The 14,448-nt window shown below is 46.2% G+C and overlaps 1 protein-coding gene across 1 annotated transcript in view; it reads right to left on the reverse strand.

The window, feature by feature from the left end:
• Positions 1-426: 426 nt before the first annotated feature.
• Positions 427-14,448, reverse strand: part of LOC121541614 (sarcoplasmic/endoplasmic reticulum calcium ATPase 2) — a 47,394-nt gene continuing 33,372 nt past the window's right edge. The window contains exons 7-21 of the mRNA XM_041850768.2: positions 10,754-10,839; positions 10,138-10,435; positions 9,836-10,002; positions 7,679-7,767; positions 7,437-7,539; positions 7,106-7,237; positions 6,700-6,819; positions 4,498-4,716; positions 3,629-3,964; positions 3,201-3,421; positions 2,759-2,961; positions 2,552-2,637; positions 2,329-2,462; positions 2,034-2,151; positions 427-1,879 (exon numbers count right to left, since the gene is read on the reverse strand). Coding sequence (XP_041706702.1) covers positions 1,604-1,879; positions 2,034-2,151; positions 2,329-2,462; positions 2,552-2,637; positions 2,759-2,961; positions 3,201-3,421; positions 3,629-3,964; positions 4,498-4,716; positions 6,700-6,819; positions 7,106-7,237; positions 7,437-7,539; positions 7,679-7,767; positions 9,836-10,002; positions 10,138-10,435; positions 10,754-10,839 — 2,588 coding nt within the window. The 3' untranslated portion in view covers positions 427-1,603. The remainder of the gene's footprint in view (positions 1,880-2,033; positions 2,152-2,328; positions 2,463-2,551; positions 2,638-2,758; positions 2,962-3,200; positions 3,422-3,628; positions 3,965-4,497; positions 4,717-6,699; positions 6,820-7,105; positions 7,238-7,436; positions 7,540-7,678; positions 7,768-9,835; positions 10,003-10,137; positions 10,436-10,753; positions 10,840-14,448) is intronic.

Raw genomic sequence — 14,448 nt, forward strand, 5'->3', positions numbered from 1 at the left:
CTAGTGAAAGGGAAGCCAGTGGCTGGCATTGAAGGAGAAAGCAGTTGTTAAAGAACACATACACAGTGCAATCAAACCAAGGCGAAAAGACATGCTTCACACAGAGGGAAGTTTCCACGTTGGATTGTTGAAAATCAGACCCATTTATTAGGCTGATACTAGTGTGATTGTATGGACTCCTTAGGACTCCTATTCTAAAGGTATACTGCACATTTCACAGACATGTAAAGGGAACAAAAATACTCTAGATCAGAGTTCTGTATAAACATGCCCTGCCAACCATGTCGCGCCAAATAAGCATGAAGCATTCAAAGACTTCTTACATTATCTATATTCAAGTATGTGCCCATACAAAAACCACACTGTGTAGAAATGATCTAGACACCATTAGCTCAGTCCTGGTAAAGAAAGACAAAAACGCATTGATTCAAAGGGTTCATGAATGTATTTTTTTAAGTAGAAAAAAACAAAACATTGATTCTTATTTGTGTTGGAAGTTCATGGTTTGAGTAGTCAATTGGAAAACCTGTATTTTTTAAGTAAAACTTTTTTGTAGCCTTTGCTCTCCTTTGAATCAACCCATGTCCCACAGAGATGGCAACATTTACATCCTTTAAAACAAGTTACTGAGGGAAGGCCAATCTGTTTTTGTCAAGTTAGTTTTCTGCACAAGGAAATAGGGACGCACCTCAGGTGTCATAACTATATTGACTAAATGTTGAATAAAGACTAAAGCCATGTATGTAAAAGCATCTAGAAATGAGCTAAATTGATCGTATTGAGGTAGCTGTGCTCTGCCTAGTGCAGAAAAACTGGCTTTTCAAAATCAGTTAAAAAAAATTATAATCATCCATGGTCATTTTTCCATTGATGTGGGGGAGACACGACTAAATGCTAAATGAAAAAACGCATACAGTTCATGCTAGGTCAAAGGACATGCAGCTTTCATTTTTCTGGATACTTTTGTTTTGTTTTCAGCAATGCATACATAATCACTCCACAAACTCTTGTCATACCCATCTCCTGCCACCTGGTGCTTGTCCATCGGCTCTGAAAGAGTTCTAAGTTCACACTGAAGACAATAGTAAAACATTAGTAGGTAACCCTACCCGTTCTCACTTAGCCACTCTCCCTGCAATCCATTCCAACAATTTACACAAAGTGATGAACAAAAACAGTTTCATACAATAGTGTTAAATCTCTGTACAGGTCAATGGACTGCTTTAAAAATATCTAATTTGTATACGCCTATGAAAAGGGAAGCGGAAAACAGGAATCTATTATTTGTACTGTAATGAAATGAGACAAAATGACAATCGCAAATCATTAAAAAAAATACAAATTTAAAAGGCAATATGAACAATAACAAAAACTTACAAGAATATTTTTCGTTCGAACCAGCAAAAAGTCCAGTTATGGGAGTGATGGTCAACTGACACTCGCACAAAATTTAAACAGGACTTTGATTGTTACATTTTTATATTATTTGTTTGTGTCCTCGTGCATGCTCGGCAGGCACACAGGCACACACTAAGTCTACATAAACACTCACTCTAGCTACGCACACACAGGCGGAAGAGGGAGGGGGTTGTGCTCAAGTCAGTCAGGACCAGAACATGTCTGCCATGTTAGTGTCGGTGCTGTAAATCCACAGCACCAGGGGGAGGGTGAGGGCCACAAAGGGCCAGGAGATGCCCTCCATGCATGCAAACAGAGAGCAGCCTTTGCTGCTGGGCTTCTCCAGCTCTTTACCAGGGTAGTTCTCCATGTAGTTCCTGGCTGCTAACTTTAGGACCTCATCCAGCAGTAGGACGGGCAGGGAGAGCTTTAGCACCATCAGCCACTGGGTCAGGTTCAGAGGGGTGATCTGGAAGATTATCTGTGGAGGAAAGGATAACATGAGCGAGCAGGATAACCTCTGCTGCTTTCTCCATTTCTCCACCCATCCCACCTCTTACACTAGCATTATAATATATTGTTCTAGAAAGCATTTCTGGTAGCCTCAGGCCCATTATTAGTGCAGGTAGTCTCACCGGCAGGGGCTCCACATAGAGGATGAGAAAATGCAGGGACATAGAGAGGCAGATGGCTCCCAGCAGCCACATGTTCTCCCAGGGGGGCATACGCAGCAGGGACTGGTTCTCTGACACACTGAGGGAGAGAGAGAACTGGGTTAAATCACTGACTGAACACCCATTTGGGAGCCACTTGCCCATCATTTCACCAAGTATACCAGATTAATCTCACAACATTATGACACTAGTGACAAGCCTAAAGCAACAGTGAAATAAGAGAGGGAATGCGAAAGATGTAGTGGCATAGTCTGACCTGTTGAGGGCGTTGCACATCTCGATGGTGACGAGCACAGACAGGGCCATGGTCATGGGGTAGGGGGACTCAAACAGCCCACACTCCAAACCCTCAAACTCAGGGTTCTCAGGACCACACTGCAGGAAATGGCTCTGTGGGCAGAGGAGAAAAGCAGCTAAGTAAGAGTAACTGTGTGTGTGTGTGTGTGTGTGTGTGTGTGTGTGTTGTATTGGCATCTTACCAGTTGGTAAAAGGTGATCCTGGGTCCGTCCGCAGCAGCAACGAACCACCAGGCAGCAGCCCCAACTGTAGCCGCACCCACATAGCCTGAAGAGGTAGAGCACATGAGTCACATGGCTATCTGGATACACACAACAGCCTAAACACTTCTAACTAAATAAAAACAATGAAGCTATATTTCTGTGTTGTTCTATAGAGGCCCACTCACATCCGATGGCGAGGTATCTAAAGAAGAGCCATCCAGAGATGAGGGGCTCGCGGGCATTGCGGGGGACCTTGCTCATGATGTCCAGGTCGGGGGGGTTGAAGCCCAGGGCGGTGGCAGGGAGGCCGTCCGTCACCAGGTTGACCCACAGCAGCTGGACAGGAATCAGAGCCTCGGGGAAGCCTAGAGCAGCGGTCAGGAAGATGCTGTAGGAATGATGGAAAAACATTTACATGGAGGCTTGTTAACATGGCACTGAGGACCGTTTATTGATTTTCTCGCTGAAGAGAGGAGATGTGGGGTACGTCCCAAATTACACCTTATTCCCTATATAGTGCACTACTATTGACCACCGCCCTATTGGGTGAAAAGTAGTGCCCTGGTCAAAAGTAGTGCACTTTAAATGGAAATCGGGTGACATTTGGGACAAAGTCAGGATCCTTACCAGACGACCTCTCCCACGTTGGAGGAGATGAGATAACGGATGAACTGCTTCATGTTGTTGTAGATGGCCCTGCCCTCCTCCACAGCCGCCACGATGGTAGAGAAGTTGTCATCGGCCAGAACCATCTCAGAGGCTGACTTAGCTACAGCCGTGCCTGAACCCATAGCGATGCCGATCTCTGCCTTCTTCAGAGCAGGGGCATCGTTCACTCCATCACCAGTCTGGCCATGGGGAAAGGACAGGCTATGGTTAACCATCTAAACAACTATTCTACAGGATAGGTTTAGACTAATCACATACTGTATTGATTCGAGGTAACATTACATGCTGAGGGCTTATGTATCATGAAAGCCGAACCACAAAGTGTCGAGTTTCAGTTAAATGCTGCACAAACTGATGAGGAAGGTCTCAGGTGGACCATGTCTCACCATGGCTGTGATCTCGTCCATGGACTGCAGGAACTCCACGATCTTGGACTTGTGGGATGGCTCCACGCGGGCGAAGCAGCGGGCGTTGACCACGGCGTCTCGCTGGGCGGCCGGCGACAGGTCGTCAAACTCGCGGCCAGTGAAGGCCATGGATGAGACGTCGTCGTTGTCGCTGAAGATGCCGATGCGGCGGCAGATGGCCACGGCCGTGCCTTTGTTGTCACCGGTGATCATGATGACACGGATGCCGGCCAGGCGGCACAGCTTGATGGAGGCAGCCACCTCAGCCCTGGGGGGGTCCAGCATGCCCACGCAGCCCACAAACGTCAGGTCCGTCTGGGGAGAGACACAGGGGGACAGTCAGACTAGACTAGAGTCCTGGCTTTGGCTCACTCGCAACACCTCATCCAATTATCAAAAGTATTACTTTTTTAAATATACACTTATGACTACTTTGCAGCCTCAAGTTTTACATTTTATTTGTCGTACTGTATGTACGGGATACACATGGTATACATCGCCCAATGAAATGCTTCCTTGCAGGTTCCTTCGACAATACAACAATAACAAATCGTTTTTAAAAATAAGATCGCGAACATAAAGTAAATGGCAGTAGAATAGAATAAACATTTTAGCACAAGTATAATACAGGAAGGCACAATTTATAGTCCAATATTTATACGTGTATTGGGGGAAGGGGGGGATTGGCGGCAAGTGTATAAATTGAGCAGTATAATAAGAGTCTGGTAGCAGCAGTTGTGATGTGGACTAAGGTGCGGAGAATCACGTTTCTCCTATACAGTAGGTCTTAAATCACTTCTCTGAATAAATGCTCTGCTATTCCTGTCACTCTCCCTCCATTCTCTCACCTCGTATTCGATGAAGCGGTTTGAGTCTTCCAGCACCATGTCCTCTTTGGCAACGGGGTTGTCCTTTGTGGCCAAAGCCAGGCAGCGCAGGGTGTCGCGCCCCGTACCGTACTCCCTGATCACTGACAATATCTTGTCCTTGATGCCCGGGGTCAGGGACACCTTTTTCCCGCCCACACGGATGTGAGTGCACCTGTCAATCACTCCCTCTGGGGCTCCCTGGAGAGAGAGACAGAAAGTCAAACAAGGGGAAATAAAGCATCAGCCTCTGTTCATTTACTACATACTGTACATTCAACTACAATTATAAACCGGGTAGTTTGAGCCCTGAATGCTGACTGGCTGAAAGCAGTGGTATATCAGACCGCATACCACGGGTATGACAAAACATTTATTTTTACTGCTCTAATTAAGTTTGTTTGTGGTGTATTGCCAATATATCACGCTAAGGGCTGTATCCAGGCGTTGCGTCGTCCCTAAGAACAGCCCTTACCTGGGATATATTGGCCACACCCCCCTCAGGCCTTATTGCTTAATTATAAACCATGTAGCTTCGGTTCTGGATGCTGATGGCTGAAACAGCATTTCAGCCGTGTGTATATCAGACAATATACCACAGGTATGATGCAAAAATACTTGTTTACTGTTCCATTTATGTTGGTAACCAGTCAATAATTGCAATAAGGAACCTCAGGGGTTTGTGTTGTATGGCCAACATACCACGGCTAAGGGCTGTATCCAGGCACTCTGCTTCACGTCATGCTTAAGAACAGCCCTTAGCCTGGTATAGGGAGGAGGTCAGAGACCTGGCCGTGTAATGCCAGGATAACAACCTCTCCCTCAACGTGATCAAGACAAAGGAGATGATTGTGGACTACAGGAAAAGGAGGACCGAGCACGCCCCCATTCTCATCGACGGGGCTGTAATGGGGCAGGTTGAGAGCTTCATGTTCCTTGGTGTCCACATCACCAACAAACTATCATGGTCCAAACACACCAAGACAGTCGTGAAGAGTGCATGACAAAGCCTATTCCCCCTCAGGAGACTGAAAAGATTTGGCATCGGTCCTCAGATCCTCAAAAAGTTATACAGCTGCACCATCGAGAGCATCCTGACTGGTTGCATCACCGCCTGGTATGGCAACTGCTCGGCCTCTGACCGCAAGGCACTACAGAGGGTAGTGCGTATGGCCCAGTACATCACTAGGGCCAAGCTTCCTGCCATCCAGGACCTCTATACCAGGCAGTGTCAGAGGAAGGCCCTAGAAATTGTCAAAGACTCTAGCCACCGTAGTCATAGACTGTTCTCTCTGCTACCGCACAGCAAGCGGTACCGGAGCACCAAGTCTAGGTTCAAAAGGCTTCTTAACAGTTTCTACCCCCATGGCATAAGACTCCTGAACAGCTAATCAAATGGCTACCTGGACTATTTGCATTGTCCCCCCCCCCCCATTTTACGTTGCTGCTACTCTGTTTATTATCTATGCATAGTCACTTTAACTCTACCTACATGTACATATTACCTCGACTAACCTGTGCCCCCGCACACTGACTCTGTACCGGTACCCCCTGCATATAGCCTCCCTACTATTATTTTACTGCTGCTCTTTATTTGTTTTTTCTTTTTCTTTTTCCTTTAACACTTATTTTTCTTAAAACTGCATTGTTTGTTAAGGGCTTGTAAGTAAGCATTTCACTGTAAGGTCTACACCTGTTGTATTCGGCGCATGTGACAAATCAAATTTGATTTGATTTATTGGTCATACACCACAGCCCCTCGGGCCCTATTGCTTAAACAGACACTCAAAGTAATCTGGTACACAAACAGATGTGCCCAAATCCTAACATTTATCATAGTTATTATGAAGTGGCATCTAGAATATAGCCTTGTTGTTATTTTATTGTGTTACTTTTTATTTTATTTTTAACTAAAAATATTTACCAAATAAAGTAAACTCTTTCTTGAACTGCGTTGTTGGTTAAGGGCTTGTAAGTAAGCATTTCACGGTAAGGTCTACACCTGTTTTATTCGGCACATGTGACAAATGAAGTTTGATTTGATCTGCATCCCAAATGGCACCCTATTTCCTATTTAATGCCCTACTGGGCCCTAGTCAAAGGTAGTGCACCATATAGGGAATTTCTCAGGTGTCCATATGGTCTACTATCCGAGCAATACTGTGGGTGGATCCTCATCATTACCTTGACGAACATCTTGCCGATGGAGGAGTGGGCCTTGTTGGGGGTGCAGTACACAGACATGGACTTCCTGTCTCTGGAGAACTCCAGGGTGAACTCCTTCTTCATCAGCTGCTTGATTACCTGTCCCACACAGAGAGGAAACACACCCCAACACATCCTTAACTGGAGGAGTGGAACAGCACAACCTGGGGGGATGTCTGATGGAGTAGGACCACTCTGTCTGCATCCTTAAAGCCACCCTATTCCCTATAGGGCACTACTTTTGACCACCAGGGCCCATAGGGCTCAGGTCAAAAGTAGTGCACTATAAATGGAATAGGGAGACATTTGGGACGAACACTCAGTTGTTTAATACTTTCACATGATAATCATGTTGGGATTGAGAGAGTAGCAAACGGTGGCTTACAGCGTTGCAGGCGTTGGCTCTCTCGATCTTGGACAGGCCCTTGACGTTGGTGTCGAACACGTTCATCTTCTCCACCAGACAGGTGAGGGCAGTCTCTGTGGCCTCGCCCACCTTTTCATATACACCTTTGGTCTGAGGAGAAACACACACACACACTTATTAGCAAGATCGTAGCAATGAACAACTAAAACCAGTTTACTTGTATATCCACAACAGAATGGTGAAGACTACTGATATTCAAATCAATAAATCAACCACTGATAAAGGCTTGTGTGACCGGGACTTTTCAACCAGCCGGAACCTAACAGTGAAATGTATAAAGGACACAAACCTCATTGTAATCCAGGGAGGAGTCGTTACACAGGGCACAGATGGAGGCCATCTCCACTAAGCCATCATACTGGGAGGACTTCACTGGTTTACCATCATGGTACCTGGAATAAAAGACAACAGCCATGGAAAAGGGGGAACAGTGAGCTCAGGTAGGATGTGTGGTGTATTGACAATGAGACTACACCACATGTTTCATTGACTGTGTGTGTGTGTGTGTGTACACACACACTAATTACTCACACTTGTCCCTCAGGGGCGTACGTGGAGCCAGTGATAGTGAAGTCCTTCAGGGAGCAGCTATTGCCCTCTGCCTGGTCAATAATGAACATCTAGAACACACAGGGAGAGAATGTGTCAGGTTACAAGTCACACAGCAAGTTATTTTATGGACTTACACAACCAGTAGTTCTCTAGATCCCCTGAATCAACCTCACACTGAAGCGTCCACTGATCTACATGCAGTAGCAGCAGCCTACCCAGTAGGGGGCAGCAGACAACTGCAATACAAGTAGAGCACTGATAAACCATAACAGCCTTAGGCAAATTAATGAAATAAATGCTACTGCGCCTGGGAATAAAACACTAAGGATTAAGCACACTTTACATTGGTGGCTGTAGGTCTCTTGGAGAGGTGTTCACTGCAGGGTACACAAGGGTAACCAATTTACTTCCATGCTGGGATGAATGCGTGGATGTCATCCCTATGTAAATGAATGGTAGCCCACACAATGTGATGGAAGAGTAGGAGGACATTAGTTCTCCATAAGGAACAAAACACACAAACCAGCAAGGAGGCGGGACAGGGGAGGGAAAGAGTGAGGAGGAGACGGGAGATATAAAGCAGACAGGGTGAGAGGAGAGAAAGAGCAAAGTGAGATGGAGAGAGAAAGAGTGGGAGCATGTGCGTGAGAGAAAATACAGAGAGAGCGTGAGTAAGAGGGCAAGCCTGCCTCCTCCACAGCTGGCATGCAATGGAGAGACACGCGCACACACACTGAGTGAGACTAATCTCCCAGGCGCCTGCTCTGCAGAGAATCAAGGCAAGATGAGAGATGGAGAGAAATATCCAAATAAAAAGGATGAACCGGTGTTCTCTTTCCCTTCTCTCCTGAGGCAGAGTACAGACTTCAAAAGAGCCGTGACGTCAGGGATGCTTTACCAAATTCACTGAATAAATTAAGAAACATTCCTCTACTCCAGCCGGCTAATTTTAGAGCTACCCTTCTCACACAGCAGCCGAATTGCAGTATCGGTACAGGAAAAGTTTAAAAAGTACATTATGCTAAAAACCTTTGAATACAATTTGACAACGTAAACAAGATGTTGCTTCAAATCTTTCCCCTCCCTCTTTATTCCAAGAACTGCATCATGCTGCCATGTTAGGGGGGAGAAAGACTGATCTAAAACACAATGTCAGTTATGCAACACTACTGCAAGTGACTGACTGCTGTATAAAGATCAGAATACTTCATGTGAGAGAGGGGGAGAGGTCGAGGGATGAAGAATACGAGAAAGAGGGATTTAAACGTGAGAAGAGAGGGCAGGAGTGATGTAGTGGAAGAGAATAGCAGCAGAGGAGACCATTGGGGAAACAGGCTGGGGAACAGAGGGGGAGGGGGGGGTGATAATGCATTACGGTCTTTTCACTGCCCTCAGATTGGTGATGAGTCACACAAGGTGGGGGCAGGAAGCTACACAGAATTCGGCAGATGCATTTAATCAATCTAATAGGATAGAATTCAATCAATACAGGAACAGCGTAATTTCATAGCCTCCACTTTCCAATCTAATTTAAACCGTGCTTGCAAATAAATGAATCCTTCATTATACAGTGTTGTCCTTCAACCTCGACAATACCCTGGGGATAAATCCACACTGTCAGCAGATGCTGTCAAGACTGCTTTCTTTCCAGGGATGTTCTGATGCCAAATCAGTTGTAATGTTTCACTGAATGGATTGTTCATGGTTGGCAAGAACATAGCCTTCTCCTTAAGCAAGTAGACCGCTAAATAAACTAGAGAATACTAGTAAAGATAAGTTCAGGGAGCTAATAAAGTGTGGAAGAGGCTGCTGTAGGCTCTGTTTAGCTCAGCTGGACCCCTACCTGCCAGTGCAGAGGAGTGCTGAAAGCTTGTCCCAGGAGGCCAGGTGTGAGGTGGTGTTTTTGCATGTCTTTTGCATTGAGCAGCTGGAGACTTATTTGCACTAAAAAGACTCACCAGGCTAGAATCATTGATATTTTTCACTACTAAGGTAATGTTCGTTTTAAACTCTGAATATGACCCTGAGAGTCAGACGTAACCATAATACTAAACATCAACCGCCCCTACTCCAACTAAAACCCTATCCACCCCACCATCCATCTCCCCCCATGGTGCTCTGGGGATGGGGACTCACCCTGCAGACAGACATCTGGTTGGTGGTGAGGGTGCCGGTCTTGTCCGAGCAGATGACAGAGGTGCAGCCCAGGGTCTCCACGGAGGGCAGGCTGCGGACGATAGCGTTCTTCTTGGCCATGCGGCGGGTTCCAAGAGCCAGGCAGGTGGTGATGACAGCGGGCAGCCCTGGTAAAGAGAGAGAGAGAGAGAGAGAGATGGAGATAAGAGGGGGTTTGACATACTAACTATGCTGGAGCCCAATGTACTGGTTTCTGTATACTATAGACGGCTTCCCCTCACTCCCCCTTCCCACTCTCTTACCCTCTGGGATGGCGGCCACAGCCAGAGCCACAGCGATCTTGAAGTAGTAGACAGCGCCGCGGATCCAGGAGCCTCCGTGGACGGGGTCGTTGAAGTGGCCAATGTTGATGAGCCACACGGCGATGCAGATCAGGGAGATGACCTTGGACAGCTGCTCCCCGAACTCATCCAGCTTCTGTTGCAGCGGCGTGCGCTCCTGCTCCGTGGCCGCCATCTCGTCCCGGATCTTCCCGATCTCAGTGTTGACGCCTGTGGCCACCACCACGCCCACCGCCTTACCTGCTGCTATGTTGGTGCCCTGTGGAGGAGAAAGGAGAGATGGTGAGACTACAGGTGTACACTGCTGAAGGATGTAATTACCTCAAATACACATTGGGACATGAACAAGTGAGGGAGGAGCAGAAAATAACTGGGGAAGAAGCAGACGAGGGGTTAAGGATAAGAGGTCTGCCATCAAAATCCCAGAGAGGAACATGTAATGGAGATGATAGACGGAACGGAGGAGAAAAGAGGAGATTATAAGTCTTGGGTTTGCTAAAAGGGAAAGAGGATCATGTACTGAAGAGGCAAGATGAAAGGGGGGAGAGAGGTATTTCATGGTTTTCTAAAGACTCACACAGAAGAGCATGTTCTTCTTGTCCTGGTTGACAGCCCGGGGGTCAGGCACCGGGTCAGTGTGCTTGATCACAGAAACAGACTCTCCTGCAGGAGGACAAAAAGAGGGATGAGGAAGAGGGGGATCAAGCACATCCCTTACAGAGCAATAAGGTGACAGGTTGACGGGTGTGTTTCGACTTCACAGCTGACTGAGCAGGGCTGCCAATTACAAAACGCTGCATCCGAAGGACTTTCACACTCCTGAATCTGCACTGCAGGGGAAAGCAAGGCCTAGTGGGTAATCAGCTGAGCAAGCGTTGCACTGCTTTTCACAGATTATAGCCATGAATGGGAGGAGGGGGAAAAGCAGCTGAAATACCAAACTCCCCTACCAAATATACGTAATGGGCATTAACATGGAGTTGGTCCCCCCTTTGCTGCTATAACATCCTCCACTCTTCTGGAAGGCTTTCCACTAGATGTTGGAACACTGCAGCGGGGACTTGCTTCCATTCAGCCACAAGAGCATTAGTGAGGTCGGGCACTGATGTTGGGCGATTAGGCCTGGCTCGCAGTCGGCGTTCCAATTCATCCCAAAGCTGTTTGATGGGGTTGAGGTCAGGGCTCTGTGCAGGCCAGTGAAGTTCTTCCATACCGATCTCAAACCATTTCTGTATGCACCTCGCTTTGTGCCAATCGTCGGACCGCTAGATGGTGAAGCGTGATTCATTACTCCAGAGAACGCGTTTCCACTGATCCAGAGTCCAATGGCGACAAGCTTGACGCTACTCCAGCCGACGCTTGGTATTGCGTATGGTGATCTTAGGCTTGTACGTGGCTGCTCGGCCATGGAAACCCATTTCATGAAGCTCCCGAAGAACAGTTATTGTGCTGACGTTGCTTTCAGAGGCAGTTTGGAACTCTGTAGTGAGTGTTGCAACCGAGGACAGACTATTTTTACGCGCTTCAGCACTCGGCCGTCCCGTTCTGTGAGCTTGTGTGGCCTACCCCTTCCCGGCTGAGCCATTGTCGCTCCTAGACGTTCCACTTCACAATAACAGCCCTTATAGTTGACCGGGGCAGCTCTAGCAGGGCAGAAATTTGATGAACTGACTTGTTGGAAAGGTGGCATCCGATGACAGTGCCACGTTGAAAGTCACTGAGCTCTTCAGTACAGGCCATTCTACTGCCAATGTCTATTGCATGGCTGTGTGCTCGATTTTATACATCTGTCAGCAACGTGTGTGGCTGAAATAGCAGAATCCACAAATTTGAAGGAGTGTCCACATACTTTTGGCCATATAGTGTGTGAAATAAGTTTTTACACTGAACAAAAATATAAACCACAACATGCAACAATTTCAAAGATTTACTGAGTTACAGTTCATATAAGTAAATCAGTCAATAGAAATAAATTAATTAGGCCCTCATCTATGTATTTCACATGACTGGGCTGGGGCCATGTAGTGTAGCTGCAAGCAGCAATGCCGGGGTTCAGCTGTGGGCCCACTGTGCCACCATCAGGACAAATTGCACACGTCGCCCTAGGGCGAGCTACTTATGTACCGTTTACAACGCTTGCCAAATATCAGAACTCAAAATCAAACTGATCATGCAATATGCGTTTGATGTATTTTGGACCATTTTAAATGTATGTTTACTACTTTAAAAATATATTTTTCTACAGAACCGCTCTGCACCAAATTAGGTACAGTGAGGGAAAAAAGTATTTGATCCCCTGCTGATTTTGTATGTTTGCCCACTGACAAATAAATTATCAGTCTATAATTTTAATGGTAGGTTTATTTGAACAGTGAGAGACAGAAAAAAAATTATCCATAAAAACGCATGTCAAAAATGTTATAAATTGATTTGCATTTTAATGAGGGAAATAAGTATTTGACCCCCACTAAATCCGAAAGATTTCTGGCTCCCAGGTGTCTTTTATACAGGTAATGAGCTGAGATTAGGAGCACACTCTTAAAGGGAGTGCTCCTAATCTCAGTTTGTTACCTGTATAAAAGACACCTGTCCACAGAAGCAATCAATCAATCAGATTCCAAACTCTCCACCATGGTCATGACCAAAGAGCTCTCCAAGGATGTCAGGGACAAGATTGTAGACCTACACAAGGCTGGAATGGGCTACAAGACCATCGCCAAGAAGCTTGGTGAGAAGGTGACAGCTGGTAGAGCACGGCGCTTGTAACGCCAAGGTAGTGGGTTCGATCCCCGGGACCACCCATACACAAAAATATATGCACGCATGACTGTAAGTCGCTTTGGATAAAAGCGTCTGCTAAATGGCATATTATTATTTATTATAGTTGGTGCGATTATTCGCAAATGGAAGAAACACAAAATAACTGTCAATCTCCCTCGGCCTGGGGCTCCATGCAAGATCTTACCTCGTGGAGTTGGATCTTGTCAATGATCTCAAGGCAGCTGGGACCATAGTCACCAAGAAAACAATTGGTAACACACTATGCCGTGAAGGACTGAAATCCTGCAGCGCCCGCAAGGTCCCCCTGCTCAAGAAAGCACATATACAGGGCCGTCTGAAGTTTGCCAATAAACATCTGAATGATTCAGAGGAGATCTGGGTGAAAGTGTTGTGGTCAGATGAGACCAAAATCGAGCTCTTTGGCATCAACTCAACTCGTCGTGTTTGGAGGAGGAGGAATGCTGCCTATGACCCCAAGAACACCATCCCCACCGTCAAACATGGAGGTGGAAACATTATGCTTTGGGGGTGTTTTTCTGCTAAGGGGACAGGACAACTTCACCGCATCAAAGGGACGATGGACGGGGCTATGTACCGTCAAATCTTGGGTGAGAACCTCCTTCCCTCAGCCAGGGCATTGAAAATGGGTCGTGGATGGGTATTCCAGCATGACAATGACTCAAAACACACGGCCAAGGCAACAAAGGAGTGGCTCAAGAAGGAGCACATGAAGGTCCTGGAGTGGCCTAGCCAGTCTCCAGACCGTAATCCCATATCAAATCTGTGGAGGGAGCTGAAGGTTTGAGTTGCCAAATGTCAGCCTCAAAACCTTAATGACTTGGAGAAGATCTGCAAAGAGGAGTGGGACAAAACCCCTCCTGAGATGTGTGCAAACCTGGTGGCCAACTACAAGAAACGTCTGACCTCTGTGATTGCCAACAAGGGTTTTGCCACCAAGTACTAAGTAATGTTTTGTAGAGGGGTCAAATACTTATTTCCCAAATTAAAATGCAAATCAATTTATAACATTTTTGACATGCGTTTTTCTGGATTTTTTTGTTGTTATTCTGTCTCTCACTGTTCAAATAAACCTACCATAAAAATTATAGACTGATCATGTCTTTGTCAGTGGGCAAACGTACAAAATCAATAGGGGATCAAATACTTTTTTCCCCTCACTGTATATAGCATCTACAGATGCACATCTTCCAACAATATTTTTCAAGACTCTTGCTCAAACATGGCCGCTATGAGCCAATGAGCTTGCATGATTGATTTTTCATGTCCAACAGCGTCACCATGCAGCTAAACTGAACCATTCTTTATATAGATAAGCTAGACTCATATCCATGAGCGTGCGCCAAATGTCATCATTGAGTCAAATAGATTGATAAACATATGTCCGTTATAGCGCCACCGTGTGGTCGATATGAATGTGCTCACATATGTTAAGTCTTGACAGTGGAACATGCATACCAGGATTTGTTACAA

The sequence above is a fragment of the Coregonus clupeaformis genome, chromosome 27 (assembly GCF_020615455.1).
Source record: "Coregonus clupeaformis isolate EN_2021a chromosome 27, ASM2061545v1, whole genome shotgun sequence".
NCBI lineage: Eukaryota > Metazoa > Chordata > Actinopteri > Salmoniformes > Salmonidae > Coregonus > Coregonus clupeaformis.